Raw genomic sequence first — 27,444 nt, forward strand, 5'->3', positions numbered from 1 at the left:
AGAGCTTCCTCAAGTTAATTTTATTGGTTGGACATAACATTTCAAGATGGTCACCATTTTCTGTAACAACATGGTGTTCTCACCATGGTCAATCCAGTAGAGGGAATGCTGCATTGTTTCACACATTTGTTCGTGTTTATTAACCTGGATGAGACTCTCAATAATCTGTCTGCCAGCTTTCCTGCTTCCACACTCCATAAGATAAAATCTAACCACCATCTTATCTCCCATATTGTCAGCTGTGCAAAGCATGCCCTGACCGCTGTAGGCTATTGCTTCTAATATACTCAAACATCAATATCCCCTTAGCTTTGCCACAATCCTATTTGGCTTGAGCACATCTACTTACTGCAGCTTTCTAAAATCCCCTCTTGTTACACCTTTGTGCCTCTTTCCCCAGGTTTCTTATCTATCTTGCTGCTCTGTAATAACAAGTCATGCAAATCCTTATTGTGGTTTTGAAAACAAAAATAAATCAAAATTGCATGGTATTCAAGTTAACATGTTTTATGTTTAGTAAATGTGTATGTGTCCTCTAATAATTTACTTTCAATTTAATTTTGATTGTAACTATACAGACTAGAAAAATGTATACTGGACTTATTTTAGTATTGTAGTATGAGGCAAAATAAATACTTGAACAGGATTTATAATCAGCAACATGTTTCTGCAGGAATCAGTCGTGCAGTGCATTATAGAACTGTAATACTTCACTGGTTCAAAAATGCTATACTTGCTTTTTGTGGAAAGCCATCTAAATTATTGTCATGTGTTGCAGCGTGACTTCAGTTTGAGCAGCTTTGCAGTTACAAGAGACTGCCACACAATGTTCCCTCTAATTTGTAATGACCAGCGTGCGCAAAAATCTTGTGCTGTGCACTTTTTTTTTACCAGTGAAGACAATGTGGGCATGAATAATTTCTTCAATAAAAACAATATAAATAAGCCAGTTCTAAAATCTGCAGACAAATCATCACACATTCATTGTTATCAACACTGTCTGCATCAGAAACCAGAAAAGGAAATGTGATTGTGTACGATCATGAAATATACCTAACCTGCCAACGAGGTAAAGGGTGACAACTTTTTGTGCGCAGTTTAAATACCTTTGTGCGCTAGTAGCAAAAGATGTATACATGCACAAACCTTAAGAGGGAACATTTCTGCCATGGCACTTATCAGCATAAAGACAGTAAAAGTCTCACAAAGAACACCTTGTTTTATATAGTAACAAACTGGGGGTGTGAAACCTGTCTGGCCATTCACTACATAATTACTTGGGATTTTTCTTCTTTCCAATATTTTTATTAATTTATTTATATAAGAATGCAGAGTACAAGAAAAAAATACATATGTCTATACACTAAACTAAATCACATATAAAGATTCTTTATCCTATATTCGTACAAGTCAATTAGTTCGTAACATTGAAACATAATAATTTCGTTATATAAAAAAAATCTAACCCACTACGAAGACCAAAGCTGATTAGTACAAAAGAAAGAAAAAAGATTGTTAGTCATCATCTGTGCTTTAACAGCAAATCAAAGGTTTTGAAAATAATTCAGAACAGGTCCCCACAATGTTTGAAAGTCTTGATTAAATTCAAAGATTGAACATCGAATCTAGGGATTTTTAATCACAGTAATCCAATGATTTTTTTTATAATTTATTTTTTATTGAAGTTCATCAAACAAACATTTCCATAAGATGTATTTCAGATATTGTACATATATATCATATAATCATATTTGCCACAAATCTCCACATAATATTTATCTGGGGTATACACCTACAGAAAAGAGAAGAAAGAAAGAACAAGCAAAAGGAGAAAACTATGTACAAGTAGAGAGTGATTTTTTTTAACAACACATTCATTGATCTGTGAGAATAAAATCAGGCCTATGAGGTGTTATGCAGTTGAACCATCTTTCCCAATATGAATCAAATTGTTCCAATTTATGATTAACAGATGCTGTTATCTTCTCCATTTTGTAAATGTCCATTGTAATTTCCATCCATGCGTTTAAAGTTGGGCTCTCCTGTGATAACCATTTCCTGGTAAGACTCTTTTTACCAGCCACCAGCAGTAGATTCGTTAAATATTTATCTCTTTTCAGCCATTCTTGAGGTACATACCCAAAATATATGGTCTTTCTTTCTAAGGGTATTTCACATTTAAAGATGTCTTGTAGGGCATTGTATATCTCACTCCAATAGTCTTTGATAATGGGGCAATCCCAGAAAATATGATAATGGTTTGCATTTTGATTTCCACAATTTCTCCAGCAAACATAGTTGCTATCATAATGGGATTTCTGAGAGGGTGTAATAAAATATCTTATCAAGTTTTTCCATACAAACTCCCTCCATTTCTGTGAACTGGTACTCTTCCATTGATACCTCCATATTATTGTCCATTCTTCCTCAAATATAATTATCCCTCCCTCTTTCTCCCATTTTTTAATGTATGAAGTCAAATGTGCTTTAAGATTTGACAAACCCTTATACACGTTTGAAATGATTCTACTACCGTTATCTGAATTATATGCTTTTCTAAATAGCTTTATCAAACATGTACTTGCCTTGGTTACATTTTTAACCCTCCTATTAACATACTGTCACATCTGTAGATACCGATAAAAGTCTTGTTTTTCTAAGTGTTTCTCTTTAAGCATTTCAAAACTGAACAGTGTTCCTTTTTTCATTATATTGCAAAGAACTGTTATTCCTTTAGCTGTCCAGACCTTAAATCTAGCATCCAGTTTATTCGGCATAAAATCTGAGACATATGCACACCATTTCAGAATTGCAATATCTCCCTCTAGTTTATATTCTTTTTTAATAGTTTTCCATATTTTAAGAGTCCCATTTCACCCATGGATTATCAATAGTATTTATGTACCTTTGTAGGTTGTTATCAGCCAAAATTGCTTATGAATTTTCAAAAAATAATCTGATTTGTATTTCTTTTATTGCAGGCTGATGTGATTTTACTTGTAACTTGTTCAATCAGGTATATTTTTCAATATTTTCTGTTTATGCAGTCAGTTTTTGTAACTAGATTATTAATTGTTATCTGTGCTTCTCATTCAAATGAAATCTGGGATACATTTTATAAGTGTTGGAGTCTGTCATACAGCCTATCACACACACCAAGCCTCCCACTGCTGATTTTTTACATGAATGTTAAAATGTCTACCTGTGTACACTTCTTAATTTAATTGAATTTATGCCTTAAATAAGATTAGTGGTACCTTTATTAACTACTACCTACATGTAGGACAATAGATGAAAATAACTTTCAGACAACCATAGGGACTGCAACTTTAGAAAGATAATTTGTAAATGCATCATAGGGCTTTTACTTTTGCAGAGAGAAGGCAGAACAGACCATCTGGAACAGGCTGAAACAACTTGCTGTACTGAAATCCAAGCGAGCAAAATCTCAAGTTCCACTTAAAATAGGAATTTTAGGTAGGATGATGTCTTTATCGTGATTATTGCAAAGCTAAAGCATTTGGCAAACAATTCACCTACCTCACATTATACCTTTCTGAAAGTTGAGTCTTAACTGATCAAACTTCAAAAGGGAAATTTGGCTTATAGAAATGAATTGTTACTCCTCTATGGAAAGGCACATTTAAAGGAGATCTATTTGGAGCCAATGTGACATTTACCAAAAGGGCTACAGTGAATGTTGAAGGAGGGAGAAGTAACCCAGTGACAGTGGTTCATATCCACAACGAAGGTTAGTGGTGTGGTGGGTAGTGTAGAAGATTGTGGTAGGTTAAAACGGGACATTGATAGGATACAGAACTGGGCTGAGAAGTGGCAGATGGAGTTCAATCTGAAAAAGTGAAGTGATTCACTTTGGATGGTTGAATTTGAAGTCAGAATACGGTCAATTGCAGAATTCTTAACATTGTGGAGGGACAGAGAGATCTTGGGGTCCACGTTCAGAGATCCCTCAAAGTTGCAACATAAGTTGATTAAGGTGGTTAAGAGGGCATATGATGTGTTGTCCTTCATTAATTGGATTGAGTTCAAGAGCTGTGAGGGAATGTTCCTGCTGTACAAAACTCTGGTGATACCACACGTGGAGTATAGTGTTCAGATCTGGTCACCTCATTATAGGAAGGATGTGCAAGCTTTAGAGAAGGTGCAGAGGAGGTTTACTGGGATTGCCTAGATTAGAATGTATGATCTTATGACCAAGCTAAGGCTTTTCTCTTTGGAGAGAGGGAAGATGAAAAGTGAGTTGATAGAAATGTACAAAATAAAATAATAGGCATAGATCGAGTGGACAGTCAAGAGACTTTTCCCAGGGTGGAAATGGCTAATACAAGGGTATCTAACTTTAAGGTGTTGGGGAAAATGTATAGGGGGATGTCAGAGGAAGATTTTTACTGGGAATGGTAGGTGCATGGAGCACGCTGCCGGAGTGGTGGTAGAGGCAGATACACGAGGGATGTTTAAGAGAGTCTTAGAGGGGCACATGGATGAAAGAAAAATGGAGGGCCATGTGAGCAGGAAGGGTTGGGTTGATCTCGGAATAGGGTTAAATAGTTGGCACATCATCGAGAGCCGAAGGGCCAATACTGTGCTGTGCTGTACTGTTCTATATGTGGAAGATACATAGATAACATCATGTCTAAATGTGAGAAATTCTGCAGGTCCTGGAAATCCAGAGCAACGCACACAAAATGCTGGAGGAACTCAGCAGGTCAGGCACCATCTATGGAAATGAATAAACAGTTGACGTTTCAGGCCAGGACCCTATTTCAGGACTGGAAAGGAAGGGGGAAGGTGACAGAATAAAAATGTGGGGAAAGGGGAAAGAGGATAGCTAAAAGGTGATGGGTGAAGCCAGGTGATTGTCTTTGCAGTTAAACAATTAAAGCAATGTGTTTCTATTGTCAAGCAGACTAGTACAAACAACTAACGAGTGTTAATGGTTTATGATAGGTTGCATGGCTGAAAGGCTGAAAGAGGAAATCCTGGAAAAAGAAAAGCTTATTGATGTTCTTGCTGGGCCAGATTCATACCGTGATCTTCCCAGACTTCTAACAGTCGCTGAAACAGGTCAAAAGGCTGTGAATGTTTTATTGTCACTGGATGAGACCTATGCAGATGTCATGCCGGTTCAAGTCAATTCCCAGACAAAAACTGCATTTATGTACGTGTGATCTTAATTTGCTAAGTTAAATTCAATGATAAAAAAACAACTTTGCTGACTGGAACGATAAAGGATCTTGGTTGTGACAATTGAGGGCTAATCACTTCAGCTGCAGGCTTATGAAGGAGTGTCCCAGAGCAGTGTCCTGTGCCCAGCCATCTACGTTATTAGTGAAGTGCTTCAGTGACCTGCACTTCATTAGAAATGGAAATGTTGCCTGATAATTTGCTCAGTGTTTAATTCACATATCACATAATGATCTTAATCATCATCCAGAAGTTTAAGGTATCATTTACCACCAAATCTCTCTGTGAACATACTGTCAAATAGCCATTGATTAGGAATTTAACTACATGAGCCATGTATGTGCTGTAAAGTTAAAAGTAGGTCAACGGCTAGACACTTTGCAAAAAATGACTCACCTCCTGACTTCCCAAAGGCTTTGTATTTCCTACACAATGAAAGTCACAGATTTATGAAATACTGCGTGAGTGCAGCTAGGCGACGCCATCCAAAGCTCAGCAGCTGGTTTGATTGAAACCCTGCATCCCGTCATATCCGGGGTACAATGGTTGCAGTTGCAGCGTTTACAAGATGCCCTGCAGAAACTTTATGAAGGGTTTTCAACAGCATCATCTAAATCCGAAATCTTGACTGCCCACAGAAAGGGCAGCGGGTCCAGTGGATCACCACCGTTAGCACATTTCTTCCCGAGTCGTGCAGTTCCACTGATACACTAATTTGTGAATTTCAGTTCTAGCAGCACAAAGCTGGCACTTCTGCATTTGTAAGAACTGTTGGCTCCACTGTCCTCACAGTGGCTGTAATATTAATATCCACTTTATTAACTTAGCTGGTATTTCTAATGTCTTAATGGTTTGCATCAAGATTGGAGTAACATTTCAGTGCTCATATGCTTTCTTGTATCTATTTAATGTAGTAGCTATTCTGTAGTGCAATACATAATAGAGATTCAAGTTCAGATTTATTGTCATTCAACTGTACATGTGTTCCTGTGGGGCCAAGGTGCAAAACACAGTCCATATAATCACACACAGCACAAGTAGTTGCATTCCAGCACATACAGTCACAAAATAATATTAGCACAAGTCCCTGAAGATTGACATAGAGTGGGAGTTGCATGTTTATGTAAGACAGTGTAATGAGACTGTTAATTTATTATTTATTCCACAGTAATTGCTTGTTGGAAGGTATCTTAGCACTGATTAAAATGGACAAGTTCTGGCTGGCTGAAAGTGTTTCCCTTGTTCTAGTTCTATCATGCGGGGATGCAACAACATGTGCAGTTATTGTGTTGTTCCTTTCACACGTGGGCGAGAGAGAAGCAGACCAATTTCTTCCATTTTACAAGAAGTCAAAATTCTTTCCGACCAGGTAACCCTAGTTTTGAATTTTGAGTGATAATCTTTAAATGGAAGGGAAAATATAAGCAGATTAGAAAATGTCCATCAAAAGTTCAAAAAATCTTTAAAAAGATCTTTTTCAGCTGCTTGTTGGATATTCTTTCCTAGTCTGTCTGTCTAGGTACCATATCCGATGCGGACGTTGGTGACCATGGTTTTCCATATAGATCTATCCCTCGTTCTTTGGATGACTTCCATTTCCTCGATGTGTAGTCACCTGGCTAGGCTTTTGATGTACATAAGCGGAGGTCTTCCTCTAGGTTTGCTCCCCTCAATCTTTCCAGAGAGTATGAGTTTTTCTAGTTCATCTTTCTGCATGATGTGTCCCAGGAATCTGAGGTGTCTTTCTCTTATTGTTGGTATGATTGATCTAACTGCTTGGGCTCTTCTGAGAACTTCTTCATTTGGTGTGTGTGTGGTCCATGATATTTTTAACATTCTCTTGTAGAACCACAATTCAGCTGCTTCTAGTCTCTTTTCCATTGCTGGAGAAGTGGTCTAGCATTCACTTCCGTAAGTCAGGATAGAATAAATGTAGCACTGCAGTATTCTGTTTTTAGTGTACATGTTCATCTTTCTGTCTGTCAATATGATCTTCATTTTTTGGAAAGCTTCTTTCCTAGTATTACTCTAAAATAGCTGGTTGCACAGAATCTGATGTATCTACAGGAAAATCTGCTGCAACCAATGGCTTGGTCTTGCTTGATTTTGATTGCTGTTTGCCTCCCTCCCCAAGCTCTTCCTGTGGCTTACTGCTGGCCCTATTTTGCTGATGTTTTAACCGTCCTGTGAGTCAAGGAAAGTGGCATCCAGTCCTCGGGCAGTAGATCCTCTCAGCCCACTCTGGACCATTGTAGAATTTTCACAACTCACTGCTGTTAATTAAGTAAATTAATTTATTGAATTAAGTTAATAAAAGAAACAACTTTTTAAGTTAAGGTTTGAGACTCATTTGAAGTGTACAGGTTGTGCTATGACCATTATTGGTCAGGGTCGACTGTGATTGTTGCGTCCCAGCTGTCTATATGATTTGGAAGCTAGGGCAGTACAATATGGAGAGCAAGTTGTTGCCTATGTATCAGGCTTCCCCTCTCCATGCGGCTGGTGAATCCAAAGGAATGATAGAGACCGATGCATCTTGGCACGAGCAGCATCACAGGGTTGCAAGTCAGCATCGGACTCAACGTAGGACTGTCTTAAGAGCCCAGCTCCAGATTTTTTTCTCAGGGTTTACTCCCGAAGCCTTCCTCATGAATGGGTATAATCGCAAGGCAGCAGAGGTGTGAGATCAGTTTTCTTTCTTGATGAGCTGCCGACCATAGCTGATGAGTCCCATCAAGCGACTGATTTTAAAGTTCCAGTAACCCACCTTTGCCCTTTCTCCTGTTGGTAGAAATGGTTCCGCCAGGCTCAGTAGCTAAGCCACACATGAAGGCCAGGAGCTAGACTTGGTTGTCAGAGACTATTTGAGATGCACAGCATTGGGAACATTTGATAGATTGTGGTCCTCATTACCACCTCTGGCTATAACAACCTTAAGGAACTTGGGTTATGCTGCAGACGCATTACAGTGTATGGGTTATGCTGTGGAATAAGTTAAAGCCAGTTTAAAACTGAGGGCCAAATGCAGTGGAAAGTCATCCATCTGACTTTAACAGATGGAATGAAATAAAATGGAGAACTAATTGGTATCAGTCACTAAATGCAAGAAAGTAAATAGCATGGATAATGCACTTTCAGTTTCATTAATAACATGCATGAAAATAATATTTCATTCCTTCATATATGTTAATTGATACAGTCTTAAATGATCAAGTGAAGAAGAATTAGTTATTTTTTTATGAATTGCTGAATCTGGACATCTGCAGGAGCAGTTAGAGTGTCTGGAAAAACTATTCAGGCCCCCAACTATTTTCACATTTTAGTTATCTCATTTTCTAAATTTAAGATATATTGAAGTAAGATTTCTGAACATTGTTCATAATGTCAAATGAAAAGAAAAATTCCAAAACTGTTAACAATTTACTAAACACTAAAAATCAGAATTGAGGCTGAAAAGCATTTCATCACTTTGTAATCACTATGCTCACTTTCCTCAGGTGCAGTACTATATATTACCTTACCAGCTCACTCAATTTGTTGACTTAGAAAATTGGAGGATCGCCTGTTTTCAATAAATTCGTAAAAATAAATACCACACTCTCCGTAAGGTCCAAAAGTTTGGTAGATTTTCAACACACCAAACCAAAATGAAATTAAGAGCATTCAGGACAAGTCAGGGAAGTGACAGTAGAGAAGCACAAATCCGGGGAAGGGTACAAAGTTTTTTCAAAGGCATGGAACATACCTTGGAGCTCAGTGCAGTCCATCATGAAAAAGTGAAAAAGGTATGAAATCGCAGCCACACTGCCCAGGTCAGGCTGCCCCTCTGAGTTAGTCACCGGTGAAGAATGGCACTTGGAAGAGAGGCTACTTTGATGCCAACGTTCACCCTGAGTGAGCTGCAGATGTCAGTGGCTGCAACTGGAGTTGAAGTTCATGGTTTCATATGTATTAAGGCCTTGCACAAGAAGGGTACTTATGGAAGAATGGCAAGGAAGAAGCTCTGGCTTTAAAAAAAAAACACGTATATCCTTGCCTGTAAAGACTTTGCAAAGTGTCACTTAGAAGATGCTGTAAAAATGTGGAAGAAGGTCTTGTGGTCATATGAGACCAAAGTGGAACATTTTGGCCTTATAGTAAGGTGCGTGTGACGTAAATCTAATTAGTATTGTGCATTAGCCAGGTAACACCACCACTACTGTAAAATATAGCGGAGGCTTTCAGCAGCAGGGACTAGAAATCTTGTCAGGATTGATGGGAAGATGAAAGCTGCTAAATACAATGAGATCTTGGATTAGAAACTGCTAACCTCTGCCAGAAAGCTTAAACTGGGGAGAAAGTTCGCCTTTCAGTAAGACAATGACCCAAAGCACACTGCCAGAGCAAACATGGAGTGGCTTCAAATGAAGAAAATTGATGACCTTGAGTGGTCCAGTCAGAGTCCTGACCTTAACCCGCTCGAACATCTCTGGCAAGACTTCAAGATTGCGATCCACTGCTGCTCCCCAACTAACCTGGCACAGCTTGAGCAATTTTGCAAGAAGGAAGGGCAAATCTTGCTCCATCACGTTATGCAAAGCTAATAGAGACTTATCCAAAAAGACTGTTGTCTGTAATAGTTGTACGAGGTGGCTCAACTAAGTATAATTTAAACCATGAAAAAAAAAATGGGATGATTGCCAGATTAACTTTAAAAAGAATAGAAACAAGATTTTTTAAATTTTGAGGGAAATGATGTAATCACTGTGCAGGCTGGTGATTTGGCTCTTAGTTCAACTCAAACTCTGAACCAATAATATTTTAGCCTGGGAACCCAATTACAAAATGATCTTGTTAAGATTTACTTACCTTGGATATGGCCTCCCACGTTCTGTGGTGGGAGGGAATTGAAGGGAATGTGAGGAGAATAAAACAAAAATACATTAATGTAGGATTCATGTAAATAGGTGACTGATGATGACTAACTGGGCTGAAGGGCCTGATTCTATCCTGAATCCCTCTGAATCTGTAATTAATCTATATTGACCTGCTAAGACTTTTCTAAGACATTACAAAGATTAATTCAAGGAAAAAAGCAACAAGACAGGCATATACTGAATCTGATGAAACAATTGTGCTCTTGATTGCAGGGTGTAAAGGAGATTACACTACTGGGTCAGAATGTCAACAGTTACTGTGATACATCAGAGATTCAGTTTCTCACAAGGGAGCCAACACACCTGAGCCGTGGGTTTAGTACTATTTACAGGAATAAACTAGGTGGCTTGCGTTTTGCCAGTTTATTGGATCAGGTTTCAAGGATTGATCCTGAGATGAGAATCCGTTTCACATCACCTCACCCCAAGGATTTCCCAGATGAGGTATGTTTAACCACTCATTTACATTTTATAGGTAGAAATAACAATGGAGGATTCTAGTGTTTGCAGTCCAGAATTATAATAAATGTGTCTTATTATACTCCATTATAGTAATACATTTTTCATGTGAATCATTTGTACGAACAGAGAAATCTTTAGCAGTAATACTTGTTGAATCAGCAGGAAGTGAGGCAAAATTATAAAGATCTAAGTTTAAAAAGTAGATAGAACAGAAGATGAATTCTAAATTTTGCTGCATGTTCCATCTCAACGTGACTTAATAAGATGCTGTTTGGACACTGTTGCCCTGTCACGTTCTGCCTATGTTTTACTTCTGTTTTTTTTTGTTTTGTTTGCTATTTTAGTAATTGCAAAAGATGGAAATGTGTACTTTTTTGGTTTGATACTTGTTGGTGAGCAGGCTGTGACTGATTCTTTCTCCTTTTTTTATGCTTCATAGGTTTTGCAACTTATCCAGGAGAGAGCCAACATTTGCAAACATATCCATTTGCCAGCACAGAGTGGGAGCACAGCTATACTTAAAGCTATGAGAAGAGGGTATCCTACTTTGCATTAATTCCTCTGTTAAGCAACATTGGTATAAGTGACTAGGAAATCACATTGATCTTCTTAGATTAGACAAAACACAGAAACCAGTCCATCAGCTCTCCTACTCTGAGGTATTCATGCACAGGATAGGTAGCATTATTTTAAATGGAGTACATACTTGGAGTGTAAATATGGTACAGTGAGGCTGTTTTTCTTGGGCAGATCCTTTATGAACATGATGTGCTTCTACTCCAGTTTTCTGAATTCTAATGTGGCTGAAGCATGTGGAGATTGCATAACTGGAATAGAATCAGGTTTAGTATCACTGGCATATGCTGTGAAATTTTTTGTTTCATGGCAGCAGTACTTGCAAAGCATAAGAGAACTATAAATTGCAATAAGAAATATAAAAAATACATTAAGTAGTGCAAAAAGAACAAAAATTAAGAAAAAAGTGAGGTAGTGTTCATGCGTTCATTGTCCATTCAGAAATCTGATGGCAGAGATGAAGAAGCTATTACTGAAATGTTGAATGTGTGTCTTCAAGCTCCTGTACCTCCTCCCTGATGGTAGCAAAGAATGCCTGTCCTGGGTGAGAGGAGCTCTTAATAATGGATGCTGCCTTTTTGAGGCATGGCCTTTTGAAAGTGCCCTCAATGCCGGGGGTGGCCAGCATGGATGGTGATACAATCAGTTAGAATGCTCTCCATGCTACATCTGTAGAAATTTGTGAGTGCCATTGGTGACATACCAAGCCTCCTCAAAGTCTTAATGAAATATAGCAGCTGTTATAGTTTCTTTTAAACTGTATCAATATGATGGGCCCAGGAAGTGAAACTGCTCACCCTTTTCACTGCTGATCCCTTGATAAGGACTGGCACGTGTTCCCACAATTTCCCCTTCCTAAAGTGCACAATCAGTTCCTTTGTCTTACTGACTTTGAATGCAAGGTTGTTGTTGCAGCACCACTCAACCAGCTGTTCTAGCTTGCTCCTGTACACCATCTCGTCACCATGAGAAATTCTACCAGCAATATTTGTGTCACTGGCAAATTTATAGATGCTGTTTGAGCTGTGCCTAACCACACACTCATGGTGTAGAGAAAGTAGAGCTGTGGGCTAAGCATGCATCCTTGATGTGCACCAGTGTTGATTGTTAACAAGGAGGAAGTGTTAGTTCCAATCCACACTGGTTGTGGTCTTGTGGTCAGTAAGTCAAGGATTCAGTTGCAGAGGGAGGTACAGGCACCCAGGATTTGGAACTTGTTGATTAGAACTGGGGGTATGATTATGTTGAATGTGGAGCTCAATGTGTTAGTGCTCAGCGGGATGGGTGGGTGGATTATGCATGTTGCTCTTAGTGACATGGCCCGCTGCATGCTCCTGCCAAGCAAATTAAGGTGCCGTTGCCCACCTGGAGGCTCCTTTTCTATTTTGTGCCATTAGAGGTTGGAATTTCCGTGAGGAGACAGGTATGTAGAACACACAGCCAGTCTACTGCAACTGTCTGTCTGATCAGAATCTGCATGATGACAGCTATAGTTTGGGAGAGGACAGTGATCCAAGTTCTCTGGTCCTTTGGGTAATTTTTGTAAAGGTGCAGTTGATGCAAGGTGCCCACTGGATGGCAGTAGTCACTAATGCTTAAAGGGCCTTGAACTTGGTGCTGGGTTAGATGCCTTGGTCTCCAAGCAGCCTTTCCTTTGGTTGGCAAAAGACTGTAGTGATCATAAAGAGGTGTTACTGGGTCTTGTCTCTAATGTTTGTCTTCACTGGGAGCTTGTTCCAAAGTAATGTGAAAGTGATCTATACTCAGTGGCCACATTATTTGGCTTACCTCTTGGGTACAGTACTGTGCACAAGTCTTGGGTATATTATATTGATGCCTAAGACTTTTTCACAGTACAGTAGTAATTTTGTGTATTGCATTGTGCTGCAGTCGCAGTAAAAAAAACAAATTTCATGATGTGTGAGTGATATGGGTCCCTATTGTGAGAAGGGGCAAGGAGAGGGGAATCATGGCTGGGAAAAGGGGAAGGAAGAAGGGAGGGAGCGTGAAGCACCTGGGAGACATTATGTTGTGATCAATAAGCCAATTGTTTGGAATCAAGTTCCCTTGCCTAGTGTCTCAGGGCTGGGTGTGTGTGTACCCACGCCATTCCCCGCCCCAGCACTCCTTCTCTGCAACCTATCCCACACTTCTCCCACAGCACTCCACATTGACAGATACAATACTGTGCAAAAGTCTTAGCCACTCTAACTGTATATCAACATCTGCTTCCTAACCACTTCAAGGTTCAATGTGCTGTGCATTCAGAGATGCTGTTATGCATAGCACTGTTGAAACACTTGGTTATTTCAGTTACTGTTGCCTTCCTGTCAGCTTGAACTAATCTGGCCATTCTCTGACTTCTCTCATTAACAAGGTGTTTTTGTACACAGAACTGCCACTCACTGGATTTTTTTTGTTTATTGTGCCATTCTCTAAATTCTAGAGACTGTTGAGTGTGAATACCCCAGGAGATCAGTTTCTGAGTTACTCAAACCACCCCATCTGGCACTAATAATCATTCCACTGTCACAGTCACTTAGATCAAATTTCTTCCCCATTCTGATATTTGGTCTGAACAACTAAACCTCTTGACTATGTCTGCATGCTTTTATGTGTTGAATTGCTGCTACATGATTGGCTGATAAGATGTTTGCATTAAGGTGTACGAACAGAGTGGCCGCTGAGTGTGTATTTGGCCTATTGCAACCTGAACTTCCTAGCTTGAATTTCAGGTAGACACAAGCTTCATTCAGTCTTTTCATTCACTAAATGTTGGTGCGCAGATTGTACTTGTACTGTTTCCTTCAACCTTTACAAATCTGACCTGTACACTAATATTTGGTAAATGTTCCTTGGACTTTATTGCAGCAAAGGAAAGATACTAAAAATTAAATGAAGTTGTGTGATGAATTTGAACATCCTGTGTAAATTCAATTAATGACTCATGCAGACTCATTTAAAATTTGTTCTGTCTCATTCACCATGTATTTCTTAAGGTATGTAATAGCCTTCAGTGTGTATAATTGAAAATTCCTCAAAATTTGCTTCACTATTCATCTCACCTTGGGTTTTGCAACCCTCCAGCCATACCTGACCACGTGTGTGCTTATCCAACATTACCTTCACTTCACATTCAATGGAAAATCTTCTGCAATATCTCTGGATATTCCAATTTTACATTATTTATTCTCAACTTTGAAAGTCTTCTCTTCCACTCCCTCAAAATTTGAATGTGTGCATTTTACTAGTGTTGTGCTATGCAATGTACATGCTGTATATAACTTGTCTGCATTTAAAGGTGGTAAGTAACTGTTAATGTTGATATTTCACCATCAAATACTTTTTATCACAGGTATACAAGAGAAGCATATTTGGAACTAGTTGAACACATACGCAAAATCATCCCAGTTAAGTTTATCTTCATTTTTTATTTAGAGAAACAGCACGGAACATGCTCTTCCCGCCTATTCTGCTTCCTCTAAGCCTTAAACATAAAGGCAATCCTAGTTAATATTAGGGAAGTTAAAATTACCTACTACACCTCTCAGCTACTACTGAAAAATGATTGTCCTCTTATTGTTTCTAGCATAGTTGGTTAGTTAGGATGCTGTTATTTTGTCTCAAACGTGACGGTTGAATTGATTTTATCCAGAAAGATTTATTATTAACATTATTCTACAGGAATTTAAGTAGTCCTGGCACATTAAACAAACCCCCTAGTAATTAAGGAAGCACTGGTTATTTAAAATATTTGGTAATACTTGAGATGGGATTTGAATTTTGAACCTCAACACTAGACATTGATAAATTTGAAACTTGTTATCTGATGCCATACAAAAGAAAAATATTTTGAAGGCCTGCTGTTGTAAATATTTTTTCATTTTTGTATTTATGGGATGTGAGTAATCTTCAGCATGATTGGATATGCTGGTTTCAAAGGGGAATACACAGCCATCAGGGACAGAGAAATAAAATTGAGGGAACAAACTAATTTTGCAACAGAAGGGTTTGCAAGCCAAAGGTTCTCTCAGTGGGTGACATAGTTTAAGATAAAATTTTGAAATATTTTGTTGGGATACATGTTGACAAGTCACATTTGGATATAAAATTGTTCTGTCAAAGCTAAGTGTTAGCTTCGGCTGCAGCTTGGCTTTCATATAATTTCATTTAATCGAATCTAATAATCTAGTATAATGCAGCATCTCCTACATGTGCCGTTCTATTCAGTATGAGACCATTCAGTTTCTTTAAAGTAGTTTATGATATTTACATGTCAAATTTATATATTTTTTCATTTTAAATTACATTGCACTAACGGGGAACACAGCTAGGTGGGTGGATAAAGTGTCAGTGAGAGAGCTTTTCAGAGAATGTAACAATAATTCTGAGATTGTTTTGAAGAAGAGCAAGGATAGACCACTTACTAAGGTCCTGAATAATACAGTTTATTTGTAGTATTTAGATGCCAGCTTTATATCTTTATTTTATTGTACTTTGCACAAACAGGTGTAAGTTTAAGTAGCGATTTCATTGCTGGATTTTGTGGTGAGACGGAGGACGATCACTTTCAGACCATATCTCTTCTTCGAGAGGTCCGATATAATGTGGGATATCTTTTTGCTTACAGCATGAGAAAGGCAAGTTACACTAATTAATCTCTTCTTTTGTTTAGAAAAGGTAGAATATATTTGTATTTTGTAATTATGTAGGATATCATTTTACTTACAACCTGAGAAAGGTGAGTTATATTAACTAATATCTTGATTAGAAAAGGGAATATGTTAGTAGTTTGTAATTATGTTGTTACCATTCTTTCAGTAAGTTATTCATTCTAATCTAATCTAATTCATCTCTTAACGCAGCCTAATCACAAAAAATTGAGGTGACTTTGGGATATATAAATATTTTTCCTGATGTCCTTTACTATTTCAACTCATATTTAAACTATAACTTTTATTTACACTGTATTATCAATAGCAAAGTTTCCCAACAGCATTGCTAAATAAGGTTGGTTATCAGTCCATGTGAGGTGTAACTAGGACAGGTGATTAAAGTTCTGGTCACAAGGATATCATAGGAAGAAGCGGAAAAGTGTGGAGTTTTAAGACGAGAATTCTGGCACTCAGGGCTTGGACAGCTGATAGCAAGTGTGGCACTAGTGGTGGAGTTAGAATTGTGACTGCATTGGGGACTAGATTTAGAGAGGCACAGAGATCCTGGAAGGCACTCTGGCTCATGAAGAATGGTATGGATAATGGAGTTCCTTGAAAACGTGATTAAAAACTGTAAAATGGAAATTGCTTCGGGCAGGAAGCGAACAAGGGTGGTAGGTAAATAGAACTGAGTTTAAGTTAGGAGGTAGCCGAGATTAGAGTGAATTTGAGTTTCAGAGAATGAATTGCTGGCCAGAAAATGCCAGTTTGGACGCGCCTAGTTATACAAAAGCGTAGGTGAAGCATTCAGCAGTAGACCGTGACAGCATTATGTCTGCAGATAGTTGTGACAAAGGAATGGATGTGTGGTTGGGTTCTAATATGGAATGAAATAATAAATAATTTGCTTCAAACAGTCAACATGAGGAAAAGATGAGGTTAGTTATTAGGGAACAGAATGTAACAGGTTTCAGATGCAAAATGTTTAGCTTTCTCCATTGTTTAGTTGTTTTCCTTTTATCTAAGTTTGGATGTTGACAGTTGAGCAACAGTGGAGAGGTTACAGTTAAGTAAAAGGCTATTGTTATAAGCGTACATGTAAAACATGTTTTGTTTTCAGGTGAGAAGGAATTAACAAGTATTTGAGATGTACAGATCCTGGGAGGGCTCCAGGTAATGGACAGAGGCAGCAAAAAATACTAATTGTAGGTTATTCTGTCTACAAATAGATTGCTGACTGTTGAACCAGGAAATAGCAGTCCTCTTTAGCTAAGTACTTCTCCTTGGAAAGTAGTTGGACGGACCAAATTAAATAAGAAAATGGAGGAATTGAATTGGGCAACATTTTTATGTCAATGACTAATTTTCTTTTCTCAGATCTTGCCTGATCTGAATAAGTTCAGCATTTTTTCTTTTTATTTTGGATTCCGAGCATATGCAGATTTTGTTTTGATTTTTGTGTGGGAGAGAACTTAATCAAATATGACTAAGATCAATCGGGGAAATTTTGCCATTGTCAGAATCACATAGAACACACATTTGACTTCTGGTAAGCACCGTTGGGTTCATTATTGGGCAGATACTTGACTAGGAGGAGTTCTGGGACAAACAGGCACACATTTTGTAGCCTGTTGAAGAATTTGAGAGGAAAACAGATGAAGAAATTGAAGTGATTTGCCCAGGCAGTTATTTTGTTTGAGAGTATGAGTGTGATGACAGTTTTGAAGGGAATCAGAATCAAGTTTGTTGTCACTGACAAATGTCTTAAAATTTGTTGTTTTGTGGGAGCAGTACAGTGTAATACTTAAAATATGCTATAAATTACAATAAGAAATACAAAATAGAATGGAAATATTATTACAAAATCAAAAAGGCAGTTTTAAGTGCATTTGATTTTGTTGTCTGCAAGGACTGTTTTCTTTTCCTTTTATTGTTCATGTCATGTTTGCATTTTAATAATATTTTTTGGGAAAAGTTGCTATATTTTCTGTGTTCTTTACTTTCAATTTACCTTGGGTGGAGTGGTCTTTGTTGATGGTACTATTCTTAGAAGCTGAAAATACTTTGCGCTGCAAAGTTAAAAGTGATTGTATTGTAACTGTCTTCTAGAAGACGCACGCCTACCATAGGCTGAAGGACAGTGTTCCTGCCATTGTAAAGCAACGTCGATTGGAAGAGCTTATTACTGTATTCCGAGAGGAGGCAACTAAACTGAACACTGAACTCGTTGGAACTGAACAGGTTGTGCTGGTAGAAGGGGTAAGTAAAAGATCGTTTGAAATATGAGCTTGTATTATAAAATAAATAATCTGTTCAAGATACTAAAACGTGCAGAAACAGAAAAAATTCTAGAAGCACTCAGCAAGTCAAGCAGCTTCAGTAGGGAAAGAAGCAAAACTGATGTAACAGGTCAGGGACCCATCGTCAGAATTGCAAAAGTGAGAAAGTAAATGTGTTTTGAGTTGTAAGCAGGACAGAGTGAAGAGGCTGGAGGAATAAAGCGCATCAGATTTTTTAAAAATTCTATCATTTCAGATGGGTAACCTTCATGTATTCTCCTGCCATAACTTTCGCCTTCTTTCCCTGCTTCTTTTGTTTCCAGTTTGTCAACCTTGGTTCTTCATTCTCTTCTTCTGCGGGTCATCTTGAATTCTGGACTACCCTTAAATGTTAAAAGATTAAAAATTGAGAAAATATACAGAGAACTGTACAGTAACAATATTGCTCATTTTAGAGGGGTACTTATAAAATTTCCACTTCTGCGTACTTTTTACGTTTTTCAGCATCTGGCTATCACTAGCACAATCAGTCTGTTGCCCATCTCTAATTGCCCTTGAAAAGATGGTGATAATCCACCTCCCTAAAGCATTGCAGTTACATGTTGTTGCAGAGAGAGTTCCAGGGTTTAAATCCAGTAACTGAAGAAGCAGTGATGTATTTCCAAATCAAATTAGTGTTGATATAGAGGGGACCTGGAAGATGATGCATTTTCAGTGCATAACTTATCTTCTCCTGCTTGATGATAATGAACAAAGATTTTCAAGTGCTGTCAGAGTTGTCTAGGTGAATATCTGTATTACATTTACTTAGGTACTGTGTGTCAGTAGTGGAGAAAATTAATTTTTAGGATAGTGGATGGGGTATTTGTCAAGTTTTCTGCTTTGTCCTGAATGGTGTCAAACTTTGTGCGAGTTGTTGACCTGCACTCATCCAGACAAATGGTGAGTATTCCAGCGCACTTCTGGAATTCAGCTCCATAGTCCATGTTTGCATCAAGGCTGTGATAAAATGTAGAGTGGAGTATTCCCCATGAAACCCAGGTGAACAGATTATTTGTAGGTGCCACTCGTTCCCATTGTCGATGAGAACTTGCATTCCTTGCCATTGATTGAGAGTAGAACCTGGAGGATGAGCTTTTCGTAGTCGATCCTTACTGTGTTGTGTGGCATTCTGCAGAAAGACCTTCAGCCTCATTCTGCTGTCAGAAATGCTTTCTGTGAGTGCAAGATTATATTATCTGAAAATTTCCTTGCCTCAGGGTCTTTCCAAACAGCCAGAGAAGAACTCTCCTATTTCACCCAGCTTGCTCTTCATTGTTCCATTAAAGGTAGACTCAGATGTTGTATTGTGAAGAAATTATCTGATCTACTTTAATTTCATTGAGGTGTATGTGGCATCATGGGCACTGGGACTATCCAGTATTGCTGGTTTCCCACAAGTGCAGGAAGCCATTGATTGCTCTCAAGGCCATTGGAACTTCCTTTAATAACCAGGACCAACTTACAAAACAAATCAGTTTCTTCTCTCGGAGTGTGCAGATCACAAGTAAAATTTCTTTGGGGTGATTACTTGATTTCCAACAGGGATGACATCCTTACCATTAGGGAGTTAGCATTGTTGGCACAATCCAGTTTTCCAGTTTTGCTTAGATGAATGGATACTGGGGAATAAAGGTATCCCTTTACTTGCACTGCTCACCAATGTATTCTCCATACAACAATATGGAGTTTCTCAATAAAAGTACTTGAATTATACCAAAAAATATCATGGATTTCAAAAAGAATTTGTCAGTTGAATCAATATTCTGTGATTATATCCATTGTGCAGATGCAAACAATTATGTAAGTCACCTTTACATATCTTTTGACAACTTTCTCTCATTCTTCATTGTACAGAAGTTTTCATTTCTGAAAGAGAATATGGTAGCTTACTTTATTTTTCCTCAGTGTCCTTGGGGTTGCCACCACTTTGGTTTTGTGGTTTCTAAGGTAAGTATTGAGGCCATTAATGGAACCTTCACAAATGGGCAGGCGAGTAGTTTGTGGGATGGTGTACTCCTTTCAGAACATGTGCCCGGATTTGAAGTTCTTAATGCCACCCTCGATACTCTTACTTCATATGGAGAAATTTTGGTCCAAAATTGCATAGAGTTGATGTGGATGTGTCATTTCCTCAAAGATTAACTACCAAATACCAGACTCTTAAGGTATTTCAGGCAGATCGCCTGCTCCTCCAACCTCCCCTGATGCATAAGAACTTTCTCCTGGCACGTATCTTGCTAGCCAAGGTTTACATATCCTTTTGATATATGGTATGGACTGCCTCTTCTTTCTTTCAGTGTCTCTTTTGGTGCATCCAAAGTGTCCCTGCTGTGTTAAGTGCAACTTTAAGAACTGATAGCCTTCTGGATAGTGTACAGGAAAGCATCGGCAGATGTTCTAAATTGGTAATTATCAGATCGCACTTTGGTGTTTTTTTTCTGGATAAAACCCTAGCATCACTTCAAACAAGATTTTGACCGATTTCTCTCTTTGGAGGCAGAAGAGCGGCTACAGGGTTGCTTTGTGTCGGTGCACTAGGCCGTGTTTAAGGACTCATCTGATCTGTAGATCTGAATGAGTACACCATGGTTGTCATGGACTTTATTAAAACAGTTGTAGCTGAGCGTACTGCCACAAAATCAGAGTCTTCCCCTAACAGAAACCCTGGATGAACCATGAGATTTGCAATCTGCTGAGGGCCAGGTCCGAGGCATTCAAGTCTGGTGACCAAGAACGTTACAGGAGGTCAAGGTACAACCTGCAGAAAGCCATCTCATGGGCAAAGTGGCAATTCCAGAATAAACTTGAATCAGCGAAAGATGCTTGACTGCCGTGGCAGGGCTTAAAAACTATCACCTCTTATACAGTTAATCAAACAACTTGGGTGAGGTGACATCAGGGCTTTGCTTCCAGATGGACTCAATGCCTTCTATGCTCACTTTGACCTTAAAAAAACATGGAGGAACCATCACAACCTCCCACAGCCCCTGATTTCAGTCTCTGGCCAATTTGTGAGCAGCCTTCAGGGGGGTGAACCCATGAGAAGCATCCAGCCCAGATGGTGTACCTGGCCAAATACTAAAGAGCTGTGCTGATCACTTGGCTGGAGTGCTCACTAAGATCTTTAGCTTCTCACTTCAGCAGTCAGAGATACCTACTTGCTTCAAGCAGGCTTCAATTATACTGGTGCCTAAGAAGAACATGGTGACCTGCCTCAATGATTATTATCCAGTAGCACTTAGTTTGATAGTTGGTGATGAAGCAAATCAACTCCTGCCTGAGAAGTGACTTGGATCTGTTCCAATTTATGTACTGGAGCAGTGGGTCTACAGCCCTGGAACATCTGGACAGCAGAAATGCTCTTTATCACCTCAAAACTAATCAATAAGCTTCAAGACCTTGGCCTCCATACCTCCTCGTGCAATTAGACCCTTGAGTTCCTCACTTGCAGTTCCCAGTCAGCTGAGATTGGCATTTCCATCAGCACAGCCGCACCACAAGGCTGTATGCTCAGCCTCCTACTCCACTTGCTTTACACTTATGACTGCGTGGCTAAGCACAGCTCCAGTGCCATATTCATGTTTGCTGACATTACCACTGTCGTTGATCAAATCACCATATAGGAGGGAGATTGAAAATCTGTCTGAGTGGTGCCAGAGCAACAACCTCTTATTCAGTGTCAGCAAGATTAAGGAGCCAATGATTGACTTCAGGAGCAGGAAGCTAAAGAATCAGTCCTCATCGGAGGTTCAGAAGTATTACTATTTTGGAGGAGCTGTCTTGGGGCCCAGCATGTAAGTGCAATTGCGAAGAAAGCACAACAGCATCTTTACTTCCTTAGGAGTTTGCGAATATTCAGCATGACATCTAAAACTTTGACAATCTCCTATAGATATGTAGTGGAGAATATATTGATTGGCTGCATCATAGCCTAGTATGGAAATGCCAATACCTTGAATGTAAAATCCTGCGAAGAGTAGTGAATGTGGCCTGGCCCATCATGGATGTAGCCCTCCCCTCCATTGAGCACATCGACATGAAATGCTGTCACAGGAAAGCAGCATCCATCATCAGGGACTCCCTGCACCCAGGACATGCTTGCCATTAGGAAGAAAGTACAGGTGCCTCTTGACTCTCACCTCCACGTTCAGGAATAGTAATTACCCTTCAACCATCAGGCTCTTGAACCAGAGGAGATAACTTCCCCCATCATTGAATTGTTCCTACAATCTATGGACTTACTTTCAAGGGCTCGTCATCTCATATTCTTGATATTTATTGCTGGTTGCATAAGTCTAGGGAATACACTCTCTGATCCCGCCTACCCGTGAGATTCGGATGGCTCTCCCACCCCACACCTCGGTTTGTGTGGGTGCTGTGCAATTTGCTACCCGGTTACAACTCAGTGCCAAGAAACAACATATAGTGCACTGTGTACAATTAAAGGAATGATATTTATGAATTTAACTTAACTAAAGGGGTTAGTAAAGAAAGGAAAAAAACAAAAGGACCCATTATAATTAAACAGTCAATTGTGCACAAGTTGCTCAGCTCTTCCCAAAATTCATATTCACCAATCCTCAGTTGATTTAGGTGCCTGGCTCCATCGAATCACGGTCCCCCACTAGGTCGAATCCTATGACCAGTTCTCTCCAGTGTCTTTTCTCTTCATCTCCTGATGAACAATAAAACCCAAAACCTCCCCCTCCCCCGGTGTTCTCTCAAACCTTCTCCCAGTTCCGCCATCCTAATTGGATAACACACATTCCTCAGCATCCCTTATCTTCAACAGTAACCCAAATAGGCTGAAAGCAAAACAGACTGCTCTTACAGAGCTGCTAAAATGAAATACATACAGTATAGCAGTGAAAATGTCAACCAGGGTGTTACACTCTTTCCTCCCACCAAAAATAGTCATGTCCTCATGACTCTGAAATAATTTATCATCCCTTCATTAATAACGGTTTTCAAAGGAATTTCATGATGTTTCGTGATCCATTTATAAATGGTAGTGACATATCTTTATAGCAGGATAAGTGCAACACTCTGTTCCCCCGGTGCGATGTAGGCGTACCTTGATTCTTTGAGACTTCCTTATCCCATCATTTACTTCAGTTTCAGACACTCCTTAGGATCTTTCTTGTCTACATGGCCAGGCCTCCCCCTGCCCATTACTCATGCCTTCTGGCAACTGAGATCCCTCTGTCACTTGGCTGAGCTCAGCTTCATTCCCAGTTACTTTAGAGCTCAGTCTCCCTTCATTGTCCAGCAGCAAGCCTGCCTGTCCACTGCTAGTGCCCCACCAATTTCACCTGCTTCAGTGAGAGAAGGGTTGGGAATCTCTTCAACAATTGTTGGGGAGTTTGCGAAGGGCAGTATATACCACACCCCTATTTCCTCATCGTCCAAGTCCGTATCACATTCAGGGGTGGGGTCTGGTCTAATCTTTCTCACTGCTGGTCCTTCGGTTCCTCCACGTTGCCGTAGGGTCCGGATCAGGCTCTGGATCAACACACACCTCTTGTCCCAGAGGTAGAAGGTGGTTCCGATGGAGAACCTTGACAGGCCCATTCCCATCCTCTGGTTTCACCTAGAAAACTGATATGTTTGGCACCTGACTCTCCAATACATAGGGCATAGCCTCCCAGCAGTCAGCCAACTTATGTTTCCCAGGTAGCCCCAAATTCTTTGAGGACTTGGTCTCCAGGCATATTAGTTAGGAGAACCTAACCTTCTGATCATACCTCCTCTTATCTCCTTGACTTTGCTTGGTAGCTAGTTCATAAGCCGCCTTCAGCTCCCTTCTCATATCAGACACACACTTCAGGTAAGTCTTCTGTGGTAGATCTTCCTCACCAGTCCCAAAACAGAGGTCAACGGACAACCTTGCTTTGCGCCCATACGGCGAGTACCTGATAGCTTCGTTCTGTGTACAGTTGTAGCAGTGGACCAGATGTCCAGTATGTTGACTCCACTTGTTTTTTTTAGCTGATCTCCAATGTTCCGAGCATGTCTAACAAGGTACGATTGAACCTCTTAGGCTGGGGATCACCCTGCAGGTGATAAGGCATAGTCCTTGACTCGAAGCATGCTCAGTAACTCGTGTATGAGCCTACTCTCGAAATCCCATCCTTGATCGCTATATATCTGCCTAGGGAGGACATAATAAACAAAATACTTCTGTCATAACACTTTGGCCACGATGGATGCCTTCTGATCCTTGGTAGACAAGACTTGCACATATCTGGTGATCCATAATAACCAAGATATTCTCCATATTGCTGGCATCAGGCTCAATTGATAGGAAATCCATACAAATCAGATCAAGTGGCCCCGTGGTCTGCAAGTGAGATAACAGAGCAGCCCTTGTAGGCAACATCTTCTTCCATATGCATCAAATGCACTACTTACAGTACTCTTCAACCCCCCAAATCATCATGCAGTGACTTCAACACAATCTTCCGATGCTTCTCAGGCAGAACTAGCTGGGAACGCCGAGGCTTGTTTGGAGACGATGTGACCCAGTATAGAATCTGGTTCCTCAGCTCCAATCTGGGCCATTCTTTCAGTAGCAGAGACACTGCAGAGCGTTTCATCTTGTCCACATGGGCCATGTCCCCTTCTGCAACCGCTGACCAAACAGTGCCCATGCACGGGTCATCTCACTGAGTGGCTGCTGCTTCCCCAGGGCTCAATCCTGGCAACTGCTTTGTCTTCAGAGCAGATAGGTTGCATTAAGCCTGTGGAATGGACCATCAGAAGCTCCCAAATGATCGACTGCTTGATTCTGCCCTTGCCTTTCCTCTGCCTTCCCTGTGATGGAAAACTGGCACATGGCTTTGACTCCTGGGGCAGGCACGCTCCCCACTCTCTGTCCCTGTCCAGCCTTCATGTGCATGTCAGACAATGCATCGGCATCAATATTCCGATTCCCTGGCTGGTACTTCAGGCTGAAATCGTAAGCAGACATTGCTGCCAATTGCCGATGGCCTGTGGCATCCAATTTCATCAAAGTCAGAATATAAGTTAATGGGTTGTTGTTCGTTCTCACCTCAAACTTGGCACCATATATATAGTTACGTAGCTTATCCACCACAGCCCACTTCAAGGCCAGGAACTCCGACTTCCGTGTGGGGTAGTTTCGCTTAGGCGGTGACAGACTCGGCTGACAAACCCTGTGCCCTAATCCTGATACTGAACACCCCCTCTCTGTTGGCATCCTTATGCAGTACATACGGCAATCGAGGGTCTACAAAAGCCAGCACGGGCACTTCCGTCAGCAGCTCCTTCAGCAACTGAAAAGATCCCTTCACACTTCACATCCCATCTCAATCCAAAAGGTTCCGAAGAGCTAAGATAATCTTTACCATCTTCTCCTTTTGCCCTCCTCCCTTTCTTCCTCGAGGAAGGGTAGCTGCACGGAAGTTGCTTTAAAGGGTGACTTACTTTAGAGTAGTCCTTCACGAACCTCTGGTAGTACCTACAGAATCTAAGGAACAAACGCAGGGTGCTCACAGTCTGGGGTTTTGGCCATCTGGTCACCGCCTCTCTGACATGAATCCATAGCTACTCCATTCCGTGAGACTATGTTCCCAACATAGTTGAGAAACGTCTTGCAGAACTGGCACTTGTCCAGGGAAAATTTTAACCCTTCAGCTTTAGGGTGGACAAGCTTCAGTAGCCTCGCTTCATGTTCCTCCAAGGTGGACCCAAACACTGAGGTCATCCAGGTACACCAACATCTCAAGCAAGTTCATATCCCACCTCACCACCGCTTTCTCCATGACACACTGGAAATTCGCCGGGGCTCCTGATGTGCTCTGGGGCATCCTTTCAAACTGGAAGAATATGAATGCTGTCGTCTCTTTGTCAGCCTCATTCAGGGAGATCTGATAATACCCACTCCTCAAGTTCAGACAGGCCAGCACGTCTTCAATTCTCAGGACCGTATACTGGTCGGGGACTGTGCGCTTGTTCACAGTCCAATAGTCCACACGTCCGTACATTCCCTTCTTCCTGGCTACCACTATTGGAGACGCATCGGGGCTTCTGACTCAGTGATGATCCCAGCTTCCTTCCACACATGCTGCTGATCGTCTTCCACATCTGTAGGCACCAGTTGCCATGACCTTTCTCTGAACGGGGTGTCCTGTGTCACCTGGATGGTGTGACAAATGCTCTTGGAACAACCCATATCAAACTTGTCAGTAGAAAAGACATCTTCCAGCTTCAACATCATCTCTATCCCTCCTATTCCAACTTCCAGGTACAGGTGAGGCCCCAAAATTGAATGACTGGGTAGTCAACTTTCCCTTTTTTGGAGTGAGTTTCTTCCTGGCTCGTCTCACAGGGACGTTAGACTTTACCGTCACTGGAAAGAGGTTCATTAGCATCCCCCGTTTGAGGGTAACCTCCCTCTCCGAAGTGTTCCTGACAGTCACTGTTTTCTTCACCTGTACAACCGAGGGCTTCTGCAATACCCCCGCAGGTAAGCATGATCTTTTTGGTCTTACGAAGCAATATCCAGGAGGATATTGGCCTCAGGCATTGTCAGAAATTTGTGGTTTCCTGTCAATCTAGCTACTTCCCCAGGCCGTAACACAAATGGTTTGGACTAGATGTACTACACAGTGCCTAGTATATGCTCTTATCCAGCCCAGTGCGGCTGCCCACTTCCTCAAAAGCAGCTCAGAGCACAGTGTGAATGAACAATGTTTTCGGAAAGCTCTGTCCAACCATCTCCTTGCAGGCTCCCACTAGCCTCCTCACAACAGGAGTATTTGCCTCCACAAGGATTGAAGCTGTGCGCTTCTCAACTGGGTCTGGACAAACTGGCACTAATTTATCAAGGACCTCAGTTACTCCCACATCTGCCTTCGAAAACTCCAGCTTCAATGACAAGTAGCCATCATACGGATAATCATCTGTATGAAGACCCCAGATCTCTAGTGCACTGAGTGACATCAAGGGTAAGTATGTCAAATACTGGTTGTAAAATGAATGGTACAGCAGAGTAACCTGAGAGCCTGTGTCAAGTATGGCCCTAGCATAAATACCCTCAATCCATTGCGATACTCTGGAGTTTGGTCCCACTAAGCCTTCAGGAATAGGTTTTTTTGCTTAAGGGTGTTTCTTGATATATTGCTGGGAATGTGCTTCCCACCCCTGAGACGCCAGGCTGTTCCCTCACTGGGTCTCTTCTAAGTTTCCCGATGTCTGTCTCCCCTCAGGTGACCGGGGGCTCGCTCTCCGAGGGTTTTCCCATGCTTCACACTGATATTTAAGCAGTCAAACATGCACAGAGTTGGA

General features: G+C 40.5%; 1 protein-coding gene across 1 annotated transcript in view; it reads left to right on the plus strand.

The window, feature by feature from the left end:
- The window catches only part of cdk5rap1 (CDK5 regulatory subunit associated protein 1), a 32,536-nt gene that overhangs the window by 1,303 nt on the left and 3,789 nt on the right, over positions 1–27,444 (plus strand). Inside the window, exons 3-11 of the mRNA XM_072239639.1 lie at positions 2,982–3,016; positions 3,377–3,477; positions 4,969–5,179; positions 6,454–6,574; positions 10,335–10,565; positions 11,023–11,120; positions 14,515–14,567; positions 15,666–15,799; positions 17,924–18,073. Of these exons, the coding sequence (XP_072095740.1) occupies positions 2,982–3,016; positions 3,377–3,477; positions 4,969–5,179; positions 6,454–6,574; positions 10,335–10,565; positions 11,023–11,120; positions 14,515–14,567; positions 15,666–15,799; positions 17,924–18,073 (1,134 nt within the window). The remainder of the gene's footprint in view (positions 1–2,981; positions 3,017–3,376; positions 3,478–4,968; positions 5,180–6,453; positions 6,575–10,334; positions 10,566–11,022; positions 11,121–14,514; positions 14,568–15,665; positions 15,800–17,923; positions 18,074–27,444) is intronic.

The sequence above is a fragment of the Mobula birostris genome, chromosome 2, assembly GCF_030028105.1.
Source record: "Mobula birostris isolate sMobBir1 chromosome 2, sMobBir1.hap1, whole genome shotgun sequence".
Lineage (NCBI taxonomy): Eukaryota > Metazoa > Chordata > Chondrichthyes > Myliobatiformes > Myliobatidae > Mobula > Mobula birostris.